The sequence below is a fragment of the Homalodisca vitripennis genome, chromosome 8, assembly GCF_021130785.1.
Source record: "Homalodisca vitripennis isolate AUS2020 chromosome 8, UT_GWSS_2.1, whole genome shotgun sequence".
Classification (NCBI taxonomy): domain Eukaryota; kingdom Metazoa; phylum Arthropoda; class Insecta; order Hemiptera; family Cicadellidae; genus Homalodisca; species Homalodisca vitripennis.
In genome coordinates this window covers 52,327,501-52,350,569 of record NC_060214.1, presented here as the reverse complement: position 1 = coordinate 52,350,569, position 23,069 = coordinate 52,327,501, and the positions used below count along the sequence as shown (strand labels likewise).

Sequence of the window (23,069 nt, the reverse complement as noted above, 5' to 3'; positions counted from 1 at the left end):
GTACAGGCTGCCTGTGTATCAACTGATTGTACAGGGTGCGGCAAAATAACCTCCCTATTTTTAAATGCTAATAAAAACCACAGTTTTTTCCAAAAAACAAATTTATTATTTTAACTTATTCTATGACATGGGAAGTATTTTCTACTTTCTTTTAAAAAGAATATCAGGTAAGTGGTAGCCGTGGTTATCAATACATTGTTGCAAGCGAATTCTGAAACTGTCGTGGACTCTCTCGAGCATGGCTTGAGGTATGCGCAGAACTTCCTCCCGTATAGCTTGCTTCAGATCTTGCAGGTTTCTGGGGCGATGTTTGAACACCTCGGCCTTTAAGTAACCCCACAGAAAAAGTCACATGGGGTTAAATCGGGTGATCGCGCTGGCCACACAATGTCCCCTCCCCGAGAAATCAACTGGCCAGGAAACATTTGCCTCAAAATGTTCATTGCTATTCGGGCAGTATGTGCTGTGGCACCGTCCTGTTGGAACCACACATTCTCGAAAGCCCTCTGTTGTAGGGCAGGTTCAAAAAATTCTGTAGCATGTTGGCATAAACTGTTTGAGTTCACAGTAACAACATTGCCATCCTCTTCAAAATAATGAGGGCCAAAGATTCCACATCGTGATAACGCGCACCAAAGTCACACGTTCACTATGAAGAGGCCTCTCATGGATTTCCTTCGGGTTGTTTTCACTCCAATAGCGAAAATTCTGTTTATTCACACTTCCAGACAGATGGAAATGCGCTTTGTCATTGAAAAAAAAAAACAACAGCGTGTGGTGGGAGACTTTCCAAGATTATTTGACACGCTTCCATACGAATCACGTTGGGACAGCTCTTGGACAACAACCATCTTGTAAGGATGGAAATGAAGATCCATGTGTAGAATTCGACGAACACTACGGTCGGACATTCGAAGGGCGGCTGCATGTTTGCGAGCTGATCGTTGAGGAGACTGCAAAACTGATCGCCTAACCGCATTAATGTTTTCTGGTGTAAGAGCACTACGAGGTCTTCCACCTCGTTTTTTCACAACAGAACCAGTTTCTCTGAAGTTTTTCACCCACAGCACAATAGACTTGCGGTCCGGTACTGAATCACGAGGAGGAATTTGAAACCGCGTTCGGAATTCGCGTTGAGCCATGATAACTGACTCGTTGTTACGAATGAACGCTTCGACCGCAAAAGCTCTCTATGCACTCGTCCACACTATGATGGCGACTGACGACTGGTGCCTACGGGCGGAGCGTCACTTAAACTTCCCCCTCTCCTGCGTCGATTGCCACCATTCTGAGTGTCTCCCTCTACTCACAATAAAGCAATGAAAATAGGGAGGTTATTTTGCCGCACCCTGTAGATTGAAAATTCCTTTGGGATTTTTCAGATAACCAGTTTTTCTTACATTTGACACACCCTCATAGTAAACCTCACAGTTTATGCAAATGAAATTTCCATTAGCATTTACCTATAAGATAACAGTTTGGAACCATGCCACCTTAACAAAAAAAGACAAAGGGTAAACTGACAAAAACATTTGTGCACATGAAATACAACAAATAAAATTACAAAGAGTGCAATTTTATTTGTTTGTATAAACTATATTAGATTGCAGCATAATAATGAGCTACTTGTACCAACAACAGTTAATTTTTATCAACTTAGCAAGATAACAGTGGTTCACATATCTCTACCAGATAACAACACAGTGTAGTGTAACAAATAAACATTATTGCTACAGACCAAATTATAGGAAATATGGAAAACCAACAAAAGATGGCAGTACAAAGCAGAGTGCATTGACAAAGTGCAAGTAAATTATGATCCTACACTCTTCCATTTGAGGTGTCAAAGCTTGTGCTAGGAGGGGGGTTAATACTGTAGTTCACACAAAATATAATCAATGCCATTATTAGTATAGCATTTATACATGTTTTACTTCCTGGACTGATACTTGACTATGAAAATAAATTTGGCTATACACATTTCCGTTAAGAATCCAACGGTTTTGTTTCTATGATAATAGTAATTATCGAAATATAAAAATTGGGATTGATGTCAAAAAGGTATGTAGCCTTTTATATACTTACATTGCTTAGTGATTATTCCACAATATGTCACAAATGTTGGTAAAAATAATGGAAATCACCATGCAGAATATCCTCTAACTACAGGCAGGGGGGATAAACATGATTATATAAAGCAATAGGGAAACTAAAGTTTGTTGTTAAAGTAATTAAAATACTGTTTACAACTTTATAATATTTAAATAAAATTAATACACCAAATAAGATTTAACACACGATTTTAATCGCCTGTTCAATAACTCAATGCATGATTACTGATGAAATGATAACAAAAATTGCTGATTATACAAATATCTACATTCAAAAAGTAAGACCAAAATTTGAAAGGCCAAGAGATGCAAGGCCCACAGTTTATCGAGAAATAAGAGCTGTGATTGGGATATTATATATTGCTGGTGTTCTGAAAGCCGGAAGAAGAAACATAGACGACATGTGGGATAACTCCATGGGGACTGGTGTAGAAGCAGTATATCTCACTATGAGCAATAGCCGGTTTAGATTTTTATTACGTTTCCTCAGATTCGATAATGTGCATAGCAGAGAACAAAGGAAGTCCTTGGACAATTTGGCTTGCATTCCGGGAAATATTTGAAATGTTTGTTTCAAATTGCAAGACATCCTACAAACCCACTGATTATCTGACTATAATTGACGAGCAGCTGGTGGCGTTTAGAGGTAATTGTACCTTTAGGGTTTATATGCCAAGTAAGCCTGCTAAATACGGGCTGAAAATCTTTGCCCTTGTATCTACAACTATTATGCTTCAAACCTGGAGGTGTATGTGCGTAAGCAACCAAATGGCCCTTTCAACATTAGTAACTCCACACAAGACTTAGTTTTGAGGTTAGTAGAGCCAATTTCAGGAACAAACAGGAATGTTACACTTGATAATTGGTTTACCTCTGTACCACTTGCTATAAAGCTGCACGAAGGAAAGAGACTTACAATGGTTGGAACTTTACGGAAAAACAAACGTGAAGTTCCTCCTTACTTTTTACCAGATACAGCTAGGGAATTGAAAAGTAGTATCTTTGGATTCCAAAAGAATTGTACATTGGTTTCGTATGTACCTAAAAAGAAGAAGGCCGTGTTGGCTATTTCAACAATGCACGACAATGCTGCCATTGACCCAGCCACAGGGGACGACAGGAAGCCAGTTATCATTACTACTTATAATAACACCAAGTATGGTGTAGACGTGCTTGATAAAATGTGTCGCCAGTATGACACTGCAAGAAACTCCCGAAGGTGGCCCTTAACCCTATTTTTCCATGTTCTCAATGTAGGGGGAGTAAATGCTCTTTGCATTTACAAAGATAACCAAAACCAGGACTTTGTTAGTCGGATGGAATTTGTAGAAACTATGGCATTCGAACTTATGAAACCACAGATTGAACACCGCATCAGCCAGGAAATGATCCCAAGAGAAATTAGAATCAAAGGAAGATTGCTATTGAAACTTGATGGGGACAGAGCACATAATAATCAGCCTCAACCAGCAGTACCCGCAGGGACACATGGTCGATGTTACATCTGCGGCAGAGCCAGGAACAAGTCAACAAGGAAAACGTGTAATAAGTGCCATAAGTGGGTATGTCCTGATCACCTGAGAAGTGTGTGTGTGTACAGTGCCAAGAAACACAAAACTGAACATAATTTACAAAGCTATGTTATTATGATACACTTTTTTAGGCCTAAGTGTGTATAGTAAGTTAATTATAGTTAAGTGTTTTAATATACCTGAAAAATTTAAATAAAAAGTGGTGGTGGCAATTAAAATAAAACAATTAATTACAAGCAAATGTGTAGCATTACTTTATATCTCAATTTTATTTGTATATAACAAAAAAGTTTGAACTTGCAATGTGCTTCTATTATTGATTTGTTCTTGTTTTTATTGCAAACTAGCTGTTACCCCGCGGCTTCGCACACAATCTTTTAGAAAAGTCCTTATATTACTTATTAAAAGCAATTATGCGCGATTAGCAGGGGGTAACAGCTAGTTCGTCAATACATTTGTAGTATTTTACAACGAAAACTCTTGATTTTCAATAAAATACCAATTACAACCAGATACCCAGTTACCCACGGCTTCGCACGCGATTTCCTGCAGAAAAATTGGGACATAGGAGGCATATTTCTTTTAAACGTCCTTATTACCCTTCTGAGATAAATAGTCACTGAAAGATACACCAAGCTCATAAACTATTTAAGATTTAAATTTTAAAACAGTCTCAATATGCACTTGTGAAATAACTGGAATTTTTCTCTAATATTCTATGATTTTTGTATACAATTGAACTATATTAGCCCAGCGTGGACAGGAGTCAAAAGTCCAATTCATTTGCACAAATACGATGTAATAAATGATGGCGCTCAATGTAATTTTGAAACGAAAATAGGCATATATTAGATACATATTATTACAGTCTAATGATTATGAGCTCCAGATGTTAAACGAAATTGCGTATGGTTTTTATTTTATTGAAACAAAATTTGCTGATTCTCTTAAGCTTACTTTATGCTTTCAAACTATAAATGTAAAGAAATTTAAAATCGTAATTAAATTATATAAACATATTTGTTTGTCGCATATATGTTTACAAAGAACAGCTGATTAAATTTGGACAGGCTCTTTTCACTTAATAACATATGTTTGCTGCAATGCATTTTCTTACGGGTATTTCCGTAACATTTAGAGACCAGTGGGGCGGAATCCTGAATCGGGAACGGGATAAAAAGTATCCTATGTCCTTCTCCCAGTTCTTAGCTTCCTCCCTACCAATTTTAAGCCATATCGGTTCAGCCGTTCTTGAGTTATAAATAGTGTAACTAACACGACTTTCTTTTATATATATAGATATGTTACATACAAGTATTACTATCGATACGCCAATAACTTCCTAATTTTAAAAAACAGTTTATATTTTATTTTAGTGTACATATTAATGATATCTTTGCCCTCAGTATGATACTTTGCTTAAAAATACATAATACATAAGAAAAAATTGTTCAAGATCTAAACATTACAAAATAAAGTTATTATATTGTTAAAAAACTCTTCAAAATACTTATTTAATCCATTATGATGATGAAATATGGTTTTATGCCTAAACTGGTACATTAAAAAAAACATTGTAATTGGAGTACATTTGTACTCCGCGCGACTACTCACGTTATGAAATCCGCGCAACTGATGGAGTGTTAATCAAAGACACATCCTGAGTGTTATTAAAACAAAGGTACATCTTGAGTATTAATTAAAACAAAGGCAAATCTTGAGTGTGTAAGAGCTTTAGATTGATACTAAATATGAGTATAAAATAATAGTTTTTTAGAAATCTAAAAATCACTGTATAAAATTAAATAAAAAAAAAAAAATAATATGGACATTAGGCGGTTCTTAAAAGTGTCGCATTTACCACTAGGCCTCGGCCTAGGGGACCGCACGAGGTGTCACATACTAGTATGTATATGGAATTCGAATATCATTGCCTATCACGTGATGATAAAGTAGTTCTTCCGTCTCTCTTCTTGTCGTATTGTAATTTGGCTTTAGAGGTATTAACGAGAAATAATTATTCAGCGGTATCGTAACTTATGTATAAGACCATTCCGTATAAACCGTTTTAGCTTCTGTTAGTGATATAATCTCTATAAATATAAATGTAGAGAAAATATATTGGGGGTGGGGGGGGGGGGGGGTGGGGGGGGGGGGGGGTGGGGGGGGGGGGGGGTGGGGGGGGGGGGGGGTGGGGGGGGGGGGGGGTGGGGGGGGGGGGGGAGTACATTTAAAGTTTATATATTCTTTGTTATAGTTTGCATTCAAAGTCTTTTAACACATTTTCAATTTAACGAAATATTAACTTAAAGCAATTAGGGCACTATATTTTTACTTGGTATCAAACTTTTAATGTTTTAGTCACTCTAAATAATTTGTAAAACTTGAATCCGATAAATACTGGACATCTAATAAACCCTTGTTTTGTAGAAAATAAAAGAATATATTGATCATCTGTCGTATGTCCTCCAACTTTCAAGCTGCCTCTTCCAGGACCACAAAAGTGTTTTTATCCATGACCTTCCTAAAGTAAATAGCTGTGAACTTTGCAATAAATATAGGTGTACTTTTTTAATATTTTTGAGCGGAAACAGAAAAAATGGTTGCATTTTTTAAAATTTTCACTTATTTTTGGACTTTGTTCCGATTAAAACGGGGTCTATACGATGGACATGAAGGTTGTCACGGAAGACCTTCGCGTGCCTGTTAAAAATCACGTTGGTAATAAAAACACTGTATCGATTCTCCGCTGCTCAGCGTTCGCTGAAACGTTATGGGTATTTATTACTGCTATAAAACCCTCTGTTAAATAAAAATACAATTGTCAGTAGTTAAGGATTCCTGGTAGCACTATAATGTTAAAAAGGCGCACAACAAATATCATATGACACCTGTGTTGAGTATCACCCTTACCAGGTTCGCCCATTATTTACAGCTGGAATGAGGGCGGCCGATCATTATGGGTCGAAGGCCTTTCTTCCAGCCTAGACCTCCGAGCAATAACCGAGTGTGCTCATTATGTTCAGGGCAGAACATACTGCAAACCTTCCTCCGTACCACCAGACTGGGAAAGGGTCTTCTGCAATCTTCAGGAGAGGCCCGATTTTTACACAATTACTTTTGTGTGGAATGAGCGAATTCTCCAACAAACAGAATATGGTTTTTTGAATTTTAATTTGGTTTCTTATCTTTAAAATGTGCAGCAGTATCGATAGCGCTTCTTATATTCGATGTTTATAAGGGGGCCACCCAGGAGGATGTCTTCCAGTTCTCTGGGGTCAAAAGACTAGTGGGGATGGCAGTTGAGGGTTTCAGTACGACGGTCTTTTGCTACGGTTATTTTATCGTTAAAATTCACTTAGAAATAAACGTAAAGGCTTTTAGAATCAACATTATCCTCTTGGAAAACCATAATAGATTTCCTTAAGTGGAGATAAATGCCTCGAAACAGCCATTTTTGTAGAAAAGTTCCCCTTATCCTATTCTTATAATCTGCCGAATGTAGCCGGATAACAAGAATTTCTCCTTCTTCCAGTTACTGATATAGATAAAGAACGAAGATTTGGATCAATTTTATTTTTTCTCTAAGCTGGAAGGACATCTCTCTTTTTCTTCCTTCCTTGGTTTAAATTATAAACTACGTAAAATTGTATTACTAGTGTTCAAGTAATAGTCCAGTCGTATTACCTGATTGAAAAAATAAATGTTTTCTTACAGCAAAATAATGGCAAAATTTAGTCAAATACATCATAAATAAATAAAAAAAAACATTCCGAACCAACATCGTCTATTAGGGGGTATAGGAGGGGTGGTTTTTAGGGGTGAAAATGGTTTTTTTGCAATTTGTGAGTAAACAATGCATCCTATTGAAAACAGTCAAATGTAAAATTTGTTGGAAATAAAAAAATCTACAAATTATGTAGTAATAATTTTTGCTCTAACCTCAAAAATTTCCCAAAAAAATTCAAAAAACCGATTTTTTTGTTTTTAATTTTTTTCTTTTACAATAATGGTTTGATTGAGCTGAAAGTTTAATCAAATATACTTTGTGCTATTCTAAAAATACTGTATTTTTTCATTAAGAAATATTCAGCCGTCATAATAAAATTTCACTTTAAAAAAATATTTTGATAATTTTCAATCACCATTTTGAAACATTTTTTTTACTCAAAAAAGGTTCTCTGACGGCTAATTATTTTCGTTTTTTTTGTCTATTTTGAAGAAATGAAATAAAAAATATGTAGTTTAATTGAAAAAAACTGCAGAAAAATTGAATATAAACAAAATATTGACATTTTTCATTATATATTGTATTATTTACGTGGAAAAATTGTTATTATTTATTTAAATTATAATTTTTTTATACCAGTGCTATTTGTAAGCATTAAGCAAAATAATAATGAATCATGCATATTAATTTAACAATTACATGGACATTTTTAAATAAATAAAAAAACAGAATTCGAGTCTTAGTAATTTTTTTTTTAATTTGTATTTTTCATCATATATTTTTTATTTCTTTACAATATTTTTTACAATTCTTATTGAAATTGAATCAAGAAACCATTATTTCTTTCCAAAAGTTTTTTTGTGAATATTTATGCATTTTTTTTCAGTGAACTTAAAAATATAAATATCTTTTTTCATATTGTACGTCATCTGATCGTGATTCATACCATATTCTACTCAATTTTCCCTGCTTTTTTTAAATGTAATGATTGTATCTCCTTTCATTGAAGGAAGCACAAGATCATTATCAAAACTATCACTCAATTATTTTTTAATGTATTTAATGTTGGGATATCACCATCAAAATCTTCTTTAATTTCGTTAAGGGAAAATTGGCACTCGGATGATTTTTTTTTTAAGTAATACACGCAGTAACTTATGAAATCTTTAGAATCTACACTCGATGTATGTCTACAAGATGTTGAGCTTGTCCCATCATAAAAAGATGACATGCACCTATTATGATAATAAGCTTGAACTTCATCTGATTCTTTGAGAAAATTCAGTCTAACTAACAGACTTTTATTAAATGATTCTGAAACATCCCTTCCCTTTAAAGTTGATAAAATTTTTCTTTAGTCTCAACCTTCTGCATGCCGCGAAATGGTCTATTTTGGTTAAAAGGTTCTTCACAAAAACCACAATGATGCTCAAAATCAAAATCACATGCTTCTTTCATAATCTTCTTCCCAATAGATTTTTTTTCTTGTTTGTTCTTTGGAAGCTGTAACAATTGATCGAGGTCTATTGTATGCCGATCGACAACCATCATGAATGTGTGCTTCAGTCAATTTCTGAAATGTTTTGTACCGCTGATCAGTGCTTTGTTTACTTGACGAAATAAGAGTATCTATCCCTCGACTTTTTATATTCACCAAATCTCTATCGCGGCTTTTACAAATGATACAAGAAGGTACCTTTTCCACCATTTACATGAATCTATAAAATGCAGAAAGCACGATAAAATTAGTATACTGAAAATACGTAAACATTACTAGATAAATAGCATGCGTAAAATTGTATGTACAGAGACAAAGTTTTATGATCTGTATTATTTTTAATAATTTTTTTGAATAATTTGTATAAAATTTTGTTTCGCAAAATTTTAAAGTTTTACTTACGATTTGTATTTTATATGGACAAAAATCTTGTAAATTGCTAATCACGAGGCTTATTTCACGACACTACTCCAATATAACTTGACTGACGACAAAGCAGCTGCTTATTGAATGCTTAGAAACATACTGAAACCCGTATAATAGAAGAATAGGACTGACCCCGCCCTTTTGCTTCAAGGACACTATTATATACCTGTACTATATATACCTGTAATCCAACTTTCACATTCAACAATGTTTCTAAACTTTTCAAAATATTCGAAAATTCTTCAACATTAAAAAAAATTTTAATTTAAATAAATAATAATAATTTTTCCACGTAAATAATACAATGTATAATGAAAAATGTCAATATTTTGTTTATATTCAATTTTTCTGCAGTTTTTTTCAATTAAACTACATATTTTTTATTTCATTTCTTCAAAATAGACAAAAAAACGAAAATAATGAGCCGTCAGAGAACCTTTTTTGAGTAAAACAATGTTTCAAAATGGTGATTGAAAATTATCAAAATATTTTTTTAAAGTGAAATTTTATTATGACTGCTGAATCTTTCTTAATGAAAAAAATACAGTATTTTTAGAATAGCACAAAGTATATTTGATTAAACTTTTAGCTCAATCAAACCATTATTGTAAAAGAAAAAAATTAAAAACAAAAAAATCGGTTTTTTTGAATTTTTTGGGAAATTTTTGAGGTTACAGCAAAAATGATTACTACATAATTTGTAGATTTTTTTATTTCCAACAAATTTTACATTTGACTGTTTTCAATAGGATGCATTGTTTACTCACAAATTGCAAAAAACCATTTTCACCCCTAAAAACCACCCCTCCTATACCCCCTAATAGACGATTTTGGTTCGGAATGGTTTTTTTAAAAATTTATTTATGATGTATTTGACTAAATTTTGCCATTAGTTTGCTGTAAGAAAACATTTATTTATTTGACCATTTTTAACTGCTATTTCTCCTGGACTATAAAGATTTGATAAAAATACGCTTCTCTAATAAGAAGATAGGTTCTAATATCGCCAACCTAGTACTAAATTAAAATATGAAAATAATATACGTTATAAGATACAATCTTTATATTAATAGAGAGACAAAATCTTGTAATATAAGATGGAAAATGTAAACTAACTTAGTTGGAATCAGTTATTTTTCTACAATAATTCAAAATAAAATACTTAAAAGAGTTTCAATTTCTAGTAGTATAACTAAGGAGAGACTTCTCAAATTTGTTTTTTGAAAAACATAAATTTAATAACTAACCGATTTCCTTGTGTTCGTACTTGACACAGTGTTGTGTTTATGTATTCTTACATAAAACTACAAATAGTACCGGCCTAATTATTGAGACATTTGGAACTTTATAATATAGTTTACTGAGTCTGATAGTTTACAAACTTCAATGATGACTTGTATTGGGATTATCGACTCCATTTAATGTAGACTGAGCTTTATGTAGAGTCAATAATTCAGGATACTTCTTTTAAATATCTGCATGTGTTGAACCTAGAGTTTGACTTTTCAATTTTTACAGCTGGACGGTCTGAGCGGAGTGCCAGGACACACAGGCGGGAAGTCGAAACTGTTCTCCTACAACGTGGTGTTCGAGCCGGGGGCCACCCAGGAGGATGTCTTCCAGTTCTCTGGGGTCAAGAGACTAGTGGGGATGGCAGTTGAGGGTTTCAGTACGACGGTCTTCTGCTACGGTCAGACCGGAAGCGGAAAAACCCACACTCTTACCGGACCTCCGGGGCTGGTATGTAATGTCTTCTACACCAGGCGTGTATGTCGATATTTCATGTGCAACAATTTATGAACCATGAAGTAGTTCCGTTGATGGGTGGTTGGAAAATTTTTGCTCTAAATGCTTGTGGTTCGTGTTTTTATACCCGCTTTATTAAACTTTCCATACAATCTACCATTCTCTCGATCCACTTCATACAAATATGTCAAAGTAGTATAAGATGTTGACAAGAATTGTTTTCTACGGTTGTTAAAATTTCTTACAGTCATGAAAAATGATAATTGGTATTTCTTAGCAAAAACTTATTACACTTCATTAGTCTATCACTAAGTAAACTATTCGTCTAGGCGCGGACCGAAGATGGCGGTTTGTGGAGAGGTACCTGAATATACAAATGATTTGAAGTGGAGGGATATGGGAGGCCAAAAGAGAAGTAATGGGCTTCTTCGGATTTTTTTTAAATTTGTAAATTCAATAAATGTGGTTTTAAGCGTTCAAATAAAGTTGTCTTAAATATAACCATTTTGTCAAAAGATAATTTTCAAATTCATGTTTGGATTTCAAACTTATAAAATAAATATCAAAAATTGCCAGAAAATGTTCAACAATACAAATGTAACTAATCATAAAATACGATTCTGGGTTTGAAAAACGACAGATTACATTATCTGGGACAAAATGTATACTTTTCACTGCAACTGACGCCAATATCATTGGCAACTGGAAAAAGTAGCCTATCTGTCCATCCGTCTCTGGTCGTGGAGGCAAGTAATTAACATAATTTTAACATTGCGCAGAAGTTACACTTAATTTATTCTTGATATAACAGTCAATTATATCATAATACGATATTAATTAAGTAATTTATTAATAATTTTATATGTCTGTACTTTGATTGAAATTATACTATAATATCTTAGCCTAATGTGTTAAGGTCTGAAAATTACTTAGTTTTTGAAAAAAAGTTGTAGAAATCTTATATTTTGAATTATAATTTAGTTCTTTGGAGGGTGGAGATATCTTACACCTACTACTCTTAAGTATCTTATTTTCAGACCTAAATTCACCCATTCTCTTCACATTTCCAAAACACCCGTTTCCTCTCTTCCTTTTTTAATATATGTTCTTCTCCCATTATATTTTTTTAAATTTTCTTGTCTGTCTTCATTTTGCACCACATTTCTTAGAAATTTGAAAGTACCTACGCTACGAGTTCATCTCCTCCTACCAACAAAATCAGTCACCTATCACCCCTGTATGTCGTATTTGATACTATTGCATAGTCACATGAATATTAAATCAACTTCGTATTTCCAGGTTCTTATTTTTCTTTAAATTTCCGAATACACGTTCCAACAGGTTGAAAGAAAGTATGATTCTTGGAAGAGAATAGTATAATACTATAAATTCTATAATAGTTGTATGGCCCACGTGCTTTCGTTATATAAAAAATAATATCTGAAAATGTTTTGAATATTAATACATGAGATATTTTTTAGGTTGAGAAGAACGCCGACCCTTTCTCTCCCAATCATGGGCTTGTATTTCGCTCCTTCATGTATCTCTTCCAAACTCTTCAAGAGATGAGGGACACGCACTTCGTTCTTAAAGCATCATTCCTCGAGATTTACAACGAGAAGGTGTGTTACTTATGTTAAGTTAACCTTCAGAAATATTCTGTTGAATTTTACACTTTGTGAGATTTAGATGTTAGAGCTTCATTCTCCAAAGTCGAATTTTCGTAGAAGACATAAAGTTCAATATATATTATCAGGGAATGATTTGTCTACATGGTATGTATTATAATAATAAACGTTTATCTCAGAATGACGAAAAATAATTTTAAATACATTTCTTAGTATTTATTTTTGATAGTAAAATGTGTAACTTTTCAATGGAAAATTGTCAGTAAGTTTCCATTGATATTTATTAGTGTACTAAAGGTTTCATACTTTCTAGAACTACCTGGTTTCATGTTTTACCAAATGTCACAAATTCCAAACAAAAATAATAACGTTTTTCCGTTAATTTATGTTTTTGAAAAGTAATAAATCAATAGAGAACAACGAACAACAATTTTAAGGTATGGAAAGTCAAAGTTTAATAATTGAGGAACTAATAGTTAAACGACAATAATGCCTACGGCCATGATAGTGACGAACGAAAAGCATTCTTTGAAATAGTATCTATTAGTACAGTATCAAAATTGTAGAGGCTCTGAAATCCTTGAAATTAAGAATAATATGAATGGGTTAAAAATATGGTGGTAGTGAACAAACAGGAAAGGTTAAAACAAAATTGACGTGTTTTAAAACTATAACGTATTGTTTATGTATTTCGGATACAAGAAAGAAAATATTGGTAGAGATAAGTAAAGGTTATTTTTTATTTTAACAAATTTAAGAATTTCATATGACATTAGTTGCAAAGTTATGTAAAATGTTTGCCCTAACAATCGTAAAATGTACCTTGTATTTACCTGTCATGTTTATTACTTTTTGGTAACGCACCAGCCGAAAGCAAGGTTTGGGAAGATTAGTAATGAAACGTGGACGTTAGTGTGAGTGAAGAAGATCAATGTTTGGGCGATAGAGTCGGTTGACCTTTAACCTCAGGGTCACATCATTTATTCACCGAGTTGTGGTCACATCCAACTCTCCGACAGTTGTCCGAGTGTTTTCTTTCCTGACGCACAACTTGATGAGGCCAATCGTTTCGTAATTTCATCGGCCCTTTCAGCAATTTGTGTTGGAATGCCAGTCTTTCCACGCCGTACACTATTACGATCGTAATTTTCATACTATCGTTTGTTGGGCTGCATAATAAAATACGAGTTTTAGCTGATGTAATCGTTTTTATTACGTGTAGGACGAGTCTTAAAATAGGGGCACTATTTATATTAAACTTATAGTAAATAGAAAAATGTACGAATTCTTTAAAAATAAAAATAATAGTAAATTGTGTGTACGTACCTGGCAAAAAGTCCTGTTATTATGTCGACTTTGATACTAGTCGTTATCTCTAAATCACAAAAAAAACAGTAATAATTAAGTTACACCACACCACAATTAAAGATCGCTAACAGAATTATAATCTTGAAATATTCCTGCCTCGCTGTGGAGAGGAATACTCAGTTTTTAGATGTTAAATCTAAACTGCCAATAATGCTTATCTGCCTGTACAGGTGAGTTGAAGAAGGCGGGACTGTATCATGATTGGCTGGAGCCTAACCAGTAGAGCTCTATTAATATAGCCAACTGCACAGAAAACGTAAAGATGTCTTTCTGGAACACAGTTTCCAGTGCGATATTACGGTCATTTCTGTTAACTAGCGCAACAGTAGCGAATTCTGTTTAATTGACCACGTACTAACCTAATTGAGGTGTCAAGGTTTGCATAGTCTTTGCCCCTAATGATTCGTTGTCATTAGCTCGTTTAACTACAAATACAAATAGAAATAGAAATAGTATTAGGAAGGAAAAATCACAAGGACAACACATAACTTGATTTAAAATACACTACATACAGTTATGAATAAGTATAGCAATAAGTAGATTTCACGAAAAAATCAGTTCAAAAAAAGAACCGTAAAAAAATCTAGATATTGACTAACCGTATTAATTTGTTTCGTGATGCTACTATTCTAAAAATAAGAGTATACTCATCAAGTAAAACTTTGCTTTAGGTAGTGAAAGGAACGTTTTCGTACATTTCCATCGTCAATAACACACATATCAGTAGCACTAGGTGTCGAGATTTGCAATCTTTTCCTTAGGTTAAAAGAAGTCATATTAATTAATTAATTTGTCACTGTTTGATTACTTGCAGCTGAATTAATTTCATAAGTCGCTTTAAATATAAATACAGTATGGCAATGTAATTAATAGTCTTTTCGATTTCTCATAAATGATTTTTATTGCAATAGCTATAGTTACAAAGGGATAATAAGAGTAAAATTTCAATTTTGTGAAATAAATTACTAGTATATTAGATAACCTAGAAAAGTTACTAAGTGTTGAAAGTAAGTAAGGAAAGTAATATGGTGGTAGTAGCGTGAGAGATTGTGCCGACGATCAAAGGTCAGTTCCCGGACTTGCCACTGACCGCCAGAACCATTACCTCTGTTGTTTTGCGTGTCTTTATTGATTTTATGTCTCTTGTCTGACACTGTTCTCACTTACTTGTACTTCCTAAGCAAAAAAATTACCACCCCTACGAAGAAAATGAGTAAGTGATAAAAGCAATCTTGCAGTGACATTTGAGAGGTTATGATAATATTCGAAGGTCAGTTCCCGCACTTGCCATTGACCGCCAAAACCATTACCTCTGTTGTTTTGCATGTCTTTATCGATTGTGTGTATCTTGTCTGACACTAATCTCACTTAATTTTATCTTTTACCTCCAAAACAACAAAATTATCACCCCTACGAAGTAAATCAGTAAGTGATAAAAACAATCTTGCAGTGATGGCTGAGAGGTAATGCTAATAATCGACGTTCAGTTCCGCCAATTGCCATTGACCTTAAGAGCCATCACCTCTGTTGTTTACATTTATTTATCGATTGTGTGTTCCTTGCCTGAAACTTGTCTTACAGAGTTTTATCTTGTACTAGCTGTAACCTGTGTGCGTTGCTATGCCACCAACTAAAATTAATTGAAGGAAACACATTACACAAATATTCAATTCATTTTGAGTCATTTTATTGGTTTTGTTCATTTAGAAAAAAATTGTGACATTGCAGCGTTTCGTTTCAATTCAATATTTGCTGTGGGATACACAATATTTCTTGTTTTTCTATCGGTTTATCCATGCGAGAAGCACGTATGTTCCAAATTTAATCCACATACTTGAATCGATGGTCCCTGCGCTTTATTCATAGTCATTGCGAAAGCTAGTCGCACCGCGAACTGCAAAAGTTTCATTATTCATTATGTTGACCGAAAAGGGCTTGAAACGCAGCCACGTTTTCTCTTCTATTTCCCACTTTGTAATGACATAGTTGTTCAATTTTTTAATCACTGTTTGCCATGAAATAAATTTAAAGAAACTTGTGATCTGCGTCCGAAAATGGTAGAGGTGATCCAGCACGATGATTAATTTGCCCTTGGCCTCTGATTGGTGGCATGTAATTTTCGCACACGACGTTCGTTGCACGAAACGATGTCATTTGAAAACATGAATTGTATTTGTGGATGTTTTCCAAGAAATGCTTCTACTCACGTATAACACCTGATAGCAACGTTGATAGAGGTTCGGTTGGTGGATGTAATTTTGACAGTTTAACTTTTCCACTGGCGCTGAACATTCCTGAACGTTCTTAAATTTGAGGGCTCTTCAATACACGCAAATTCTATCCATTTTTCCAAAAACGACACATGGATGAAGTCTGTCGTAATGGTATCATTTTTACTGCCATAATGGAATGCACCAAGATTTAAATCAGCATTCAGTGTTCGTCTTCATCTGGCGGTGCTTATTCTAACTTTTGCAGCATTCTTTCCTGTTGTTCTGATGATGCAGACGAACGGGTCTCAGCACCATTCTGATTCTGAAGCTCGTAATGCTCTTTTCTTCCGTGCTTGAGGTGTAGATAGGCCAATTCCTTGTCGCTTTGGAGACATAAATGTACGGGAACGACGTGAAAATGAGTTTGAATATTTTAGATGTTAATCAGCCGAATCAGAATTTCACAATGTATCTAATGCAATTGAACTGGATGTTCACACACGGATACAAATGTTAATATTGACGGTGATCACCAATTCGCTGACTGTAAAAAAATCAGCATTCGATAATTAATAGTTGAAATCGATTTTAATTCCACTCACGATGATATCCGAAAAAACTAAACAGCAAATGCGTTCGGGATGCAATCAGCAGTCAGATCCTCCACATACACATCCGGTGATCTTCGTGAATTCACTGTAGGGTTGAATATAATCAACTCACATAACTACAAAAAATCAATTCGATTGAATTGTTTATCTAAATTAATTTAACTCAAAATGAAATACACAAAACTTCGATAAAAGCTTCCAAATATAAAGATATGCTCAATATTGTCTGTTCAATGTAAGCCGTTCATGAACTGCACAATTTACATAAATTCTTATGTCACCCACAACTCGAAACTTCATCATTCATTCGCTGTTTTGGTTTCTATTCAAATCAGTAGAACTATCATGGCGATATATGAAATTCATTGGCATGAAAGTGGCGCCATCTGTCGAAAATTGGTCGTACAAACTCGGAAACCTTCGTGGGCTCATGCACAACAACTTTGATAAAAGTCACATGACAAAATACATAGTTTAACTTCTATGAAGGACATAAAGACAAACATATATATATATATATATATATATATATATATATATATATATATATATATATATATATATATATATATAGAGAGAGAGAGAGAGAGAGAGTAAATATAGAAGTAAGTGAAGAAAGCTATTCCGAAGAGATGGTGTGAGAGGTTTTGATAATGACCGTAGATCAGCTCTTGAACTTGCAATCAGTCTTCTGATCCATTACATCTGTTCAGCGTGTCTTTACCAATTCTTAACTCCTTGTCTAATAATTACCTAATTACTCAGTTTAACTTGTAGTATTAAAGCAGCAAAAGATCTCAACCTCTATGACAGTCCAAGGGTAAGTGACGAAAACAAACTTGCAGTGCTAATAATCGTAGGTCTGTTCCCGGTCTTGCCAATGGCCGTTAAGACCTGTGTTGATTTGCGTGTCTATCGATTGTGAGTCCTCGTCCTTAGTCAAGTTCAAGTTCTTTATTAATTTATAAATTTTCATATATTATTGTGTTTCATATGCCAACATAACATGTGCAAAATAAAAAAATACAATTTATATTTATACCCGAGTCCTTCAGCAGGCTGCGGTTTTACTTTCTGTCTTTTATATGACTTGTGTACAAAACAAACACGCTTCCACCTACACATTAATTTGATTACAGGACGTTAATATATTCATACCTCTATAAAGTACAGTAGCAAGTAGATTAATAATTAAATAAATTGCTAATAATAAATAAATGAGTGGTGTATATAATCCAACATCACAATACATAAATATAAACATTTTAGTGTGAAAAAACATTTATAATATAAATTTTGTAATGGTCTATAAAATAAATAACTAAAATAATAATTATGCAACAAACATAAATATCTAATAACCAATACACATCCAACAACAATACATGCCAAGTTTCCCCTCACATAATATGTTATCGCCACACTCCAGTACGAAACGGATAACCATTTTATCCCTGAGTAGCAAAACTGTCTACGTCCAATTTCTTTCAGATAATGTGGAGCCTTTATGAGTATTATAGCAGATAGTCAAGAACTTCATACGATTACAAATTTTGCAATTCATAATTTATTAAATATTTTTTATGTACATTATTACGTTCAATATATGAAGCTGAGAAAAAGTAAAACATTTTTCCACAAAAATTGATCCTCTTTCGGCAATACAGAAGTATGTGACATGAAGAAATCTATCCTAGAGAGATAGCTCGGTCGGTTCCCGGACTTGCCATTGGCCGTCAAAGACATTATTTCTTATGGTTCCAATGCTTAACGATCCTCAGTTCCTTGTCTCACAACTTGCCTTACTCAGTTTTATCTTGTGCCTTGAAATTAGTCAAATTGCCAACCCCTGTGACTGTACATGGGTCTGTGAGGGAGCAATCTCTTGGAGAAAGCGTGAGAGGCTATTCTAAAACCCGTAGGTCAGTTCCCGGACTTGCCATTGACCGTCAAAGCCATTACTTCTGTTGTTTTGCATGCCTATCGATCCTCAGTTCCTTGCCTTACTCAGTTTTATCTAGTACCATGAAATCCGTCAGATTGCTAACCCCTGCGACTGTACACGGGTCCGTAATGGAGCAATCTCTTGGTGAATGCGTGAGAGGTTATGCTAATGCCGAAGGTTAGTTCCCGGACTTGAACATAAGTGCCAAGGCCATTAATTCTGTTGTTTTGCATGCCTATCGATCCTCAGTTCCTTGTCTGACACTTGTCTAACTCCGTTTTAGCTTGTACCATGAAATCAATCAAACTGCCAACTCCTGTGACTGTACACGGGTATGTGATGGGGCAATCTCTTGGTGAATGCGTGAGAGGTTATGCTAATGACTGAAGGTCAGTTCCCGGACTTGCCATTGACCTTCAAAGCCATTAATTCTGTTGTTTTGCATGCATATCGATCCTTAGGTCCTTGTCTTACTCAGTTTTATCTTGTTCCATGAAATCAGTCAAATTGCCAACCCCTGTGACTGTACACGAGTATGTGATGGGGCAATCTCTTCGTGAATGCGTGAGAAGGTATGCTAATGACCGAAGGTCAGTTCCCCGACTTGCCATTGACCGTCAAAGCCATATCTTCCTTTGTTTTGTACGTCTATCAATCCTCAGTCCCTTGCCTGACACTTGTCTTACTCAGTTTTATCTTGTACCATGAAATAAGTCAAATTTTCAACTCGTGTGACTGTACATAAGTCTTTGAGGGAGCAAACTCTTGGTGAATGCGTGAGAGGTTATGCTAATACACGAAGGTCAGTTCTCGGACTTGCATTTGACCGTCAAAGCCAATACTTCAGTTGTTTTGCATGTAGCCTATTTATCGATTGTGATTTTCATGTTTTAACTTGTTTTACTGATTTTCTTATTCTACCAACTAATCTGTCTTATTGCAATGAATAATGTCTACATGAAATATGAGTTAGCCTTAATATTAAAATTTCGTTATAACTATAACAACTTAAAATAGCATGGAATTTCTTTAAATTATAGTTTTTCATTATATATATTTTACCAACTGTGACGTTTAAATTTGTACTCTTTAGGTAGTTTACATTTGGTATATTCGTGAATATTATCAACACGTAACTTGGGTAGATTTACGCTATAAAATTAATTATTGAAATAAAGACGTTGCAGAGGCATTCTAAACTAAAATAACTAGTAATTTGCTTCGTAAAGTATTTAGTTGATTTATATAAATTTAATTTTAGGTGTATCAATATCCAATGGCGTAAGTAGAAGATTTTATTGGAAATATTTTGAAAAAAAAGTGTTTAGGAATATTTTGTACGTATAACCCCTGTAAAACTGACCACATTTTTCTGTGTATAAGGTCATAATATATTATTTACTTTTTGGTGGTAAAACAGTTACGGCAATCTCTACCGTCCCCGTTAATATTTTTTTGTTCACAACAAATGTATAAAAAACGTTTTTTTTCCACTACATTAATGAATTCGGTTTTCCAAATTCCACGAAATTATAAAAATACCTTAATTAATGAATAAATATTTCGTATTTACAGTCATTTGTTTATTTTTGTATTAAAATGTATGGAATGTTGCTGATTTACGTTGCCCATCTACAAAAAATTAAAATTCTTAATAAACTCCCTCATTGTTTGGAAATTGCACCTATTAAAGCTCTTTAAAATGTACGCTAGTTTATATCTTTATCTTTAAAATTTTCCAGGTAATAGATCTGTTAAACCCTGGCACAGCGCGGAAGCCTTTAGCAGTGAGATGGTCCAAGAAGTGTGGAGGATTCTTCGTCGAGAATCTCTTCACCGTCGACTGCGAAGAACTTGATGACCTCCTTGCTGTTTTGGAAGAAGGTGAAGAAAGCATTTAATCCTAAATAATGTAATCAATATTTTGCAAATCTCGCTAACCAAACGCATTTAATTAATGTAAACTAACTCAATTATTCCAGAGTTCCTCGAATTCTTTCTAGCTGCCTTCATGATATCACACCTATGCCTTTGTTATAACACCTTATCCTTTAGTTATTAATATTTTGCCTATAGATCTAAAATGTTACACCGCGGATATGACTTGGCTATTAATCTTTATTTTCAGGAATTCATAACAAATCATTGGAAACATTTGAATTAGTATCTAAGTTTTTCTTCTAACCCATACAGTATTACAACTTCTACGTCTACTCGTATGCAAATACGATATATTTAATTAATCATCAAAGCAGACTGCAATGTTTGTTTTTCTTAATTAATTATTCAGGCGTCTGAGGTCTTCGGTAATGGTATTATTTTCATATTAGATAAATGTTTCTTCCGTCTAAATGGGAAGATTGTATTTTTTTGGTTTTCATAGAGCTACCAACGTCCCAATGCCACACGGTTTATGCTAGCAAATAGAGTTTTAGTCCTTTTAAACCTAAAAACGAAGTATTATTACAACGCAATGACTGTATATAAACTGAAACTATGCCCTTGATGGATACTTCTGACTAGCCACAGTTCTAATCTAAGTTTATCTTTGAATACTTCCCCAAATCTTATGAAATGTTCGTCACTAATTTTTAAATTGAAACTGTCCTTAACTGGATTATTATATCACTTCGCCTTATTTATTGGATGGTCCTGTTCCTTACTCATAGTCCAACCAAAAAGGTCCAGCAGCAAGAAATTTCAAGAAAGAAGAACGACATATTGCTGCAACAAACATGCCTAAAACTAAAACATGCTCTAAATTAGTTAAATTTAAGCTGAGACATTTATTAATATTCAATAAAGTAAAATAGTTTCACCAGAAAGGGTAAGCATGTGTAAACATAATACTTATCATCATTCAGAAAAAAACAGAAGTAACTTTTGATTAGTTACGAGTTAAAAAAAAATAATATGTTATCTACATGTTTTTGGCTTGGTGACTATTATATTACCAAAAAAATAACTATGAGGTTTTTACCCGTGGCTGAGAGAAGCTAACTTAGTGTCTACCAGATTAACCTACCTTTTACTGCTTTAAAAACTTGTTAGTCTGAGAATTTAATTTAGGCTACAACATAAACAAAACATTATCTAAAAATAATGACAAGTTTCAAAGAACATCAGTTCCAGAAAACATCATACAGTAGTTTTAACTCTTTTTTGCAGTCTTAAAAGTTTAGGCTATACTTAACTGTACTGTGTTAATGTTGTATAGTACCACTGGTTACTGTAAGTATATACTATTATGTCTCCTCTCCTTTCCCAAACCTGCCATGAAAGCGTCTGAAAGAAAAAACTGCAAAGAATGTTCCATATCATAAAAAAAAAACAAAGCGCCATATATTTCTTAGTATATGAAACAAGGAAATAGTCCGAAAGTAGAATTTCCGATATTTAAGCGCTGAGCTATTTCTTTCTTAATGAAACACCATCCCATAAACTTCATAGAAATTAAATCTTCATACATTTGATTTCATGGAGTTTCATGAACCTTCTATATTTGAAACAAGATGTCGGGATTATAAAGGCCTTATTATTAGTCCTGTTGAGAAATTAACTTAAAACTATTAGGAGTTGGAGTTTTGAAAATGAAAACAATAACTTTACATAGTAATACTTATAGACATTTTAAATTATTTTCAACTTGTTGATTCTTTCAGGTATGAGGAACAGATCGGTGGGAAGTCACAGTATGAACGAACATTCCAGCAGGAGTCATACGATACTAACCGTTAATATTACTTCGGAACAACAGGTATGAGGATGATATACTCACTGTAGTGTCACTTTATATATATAAGACGTTGCGTTCTCAGAAGTAGTGTCACTTCATAACAACCGATGGCGCGTTCCACAAGGATCGGTCTCAGATCCAATTTTGGTTTTTTAAATTTCATTAGCGATTTACGTTAAACAACTAGAGTGAAGAAATTTTTCTTTGCTGAAATTAGCTTAATTTATTCTCACTAAACTATAAATAATTGGAAAGCACTTAATGAAGATAATCGAACTATTTTTGGAACTTGCATAATAAGAAAAAGCACATGTTAATGTAGGTAAAACAAATTATATAAACTTCGATTTCAAGGGTTTAGACTTTCCAAGTTTAATTATATATAATTATCATACTATTGAAGCCTAAACGTGAAAGAATCGAGTTGATTAAACAATTAATTACTTATGAATTATGTTTAATGAAAAGGTCACCTGGGGCAAATGTAATGCTTAACCAAATCAGTCTGTCTAGACATTTGATATA

The 23,069-nt window shown here is 33.8% G+C and overlaps 1 protein-coding gene across 1 annotated transcript in view; it reads left to right on the top strand.

Moving 5' to 3' along the window:
- The first annotated feature begins 3,187 nt into the window (after positions 1-3,187).
- LOC124368163 (kinesin-like protein KIF12) overlaps positions 3,188-23,069 on the top strand; it is a 62,174-nt gene continuing 42,292 nt past the window's right edge. Inside the window, exons 1-5 of the mRNA XM_046825439.1 lie at positions 3,188-3,673; positions 10,816-11,037; positions 12,525-12,665; positions 20,551-20,692; positions 22,471-22,565. Of these exons, the coding sequence (XP_046681395.1) occupies positions 3,188-3,673; positions 10,816-11,037; positions 12,525-12,665; positions 20,551-20,692; positions 22,471-22,565 (1,086 nt within the window). The remainder of the gene's footprint in view (positions 3,674-10,815; positions 11,038-12,524; positions 12,666-20,550; positions 20,693-22,470; positions 22,566-23,069) is intronic.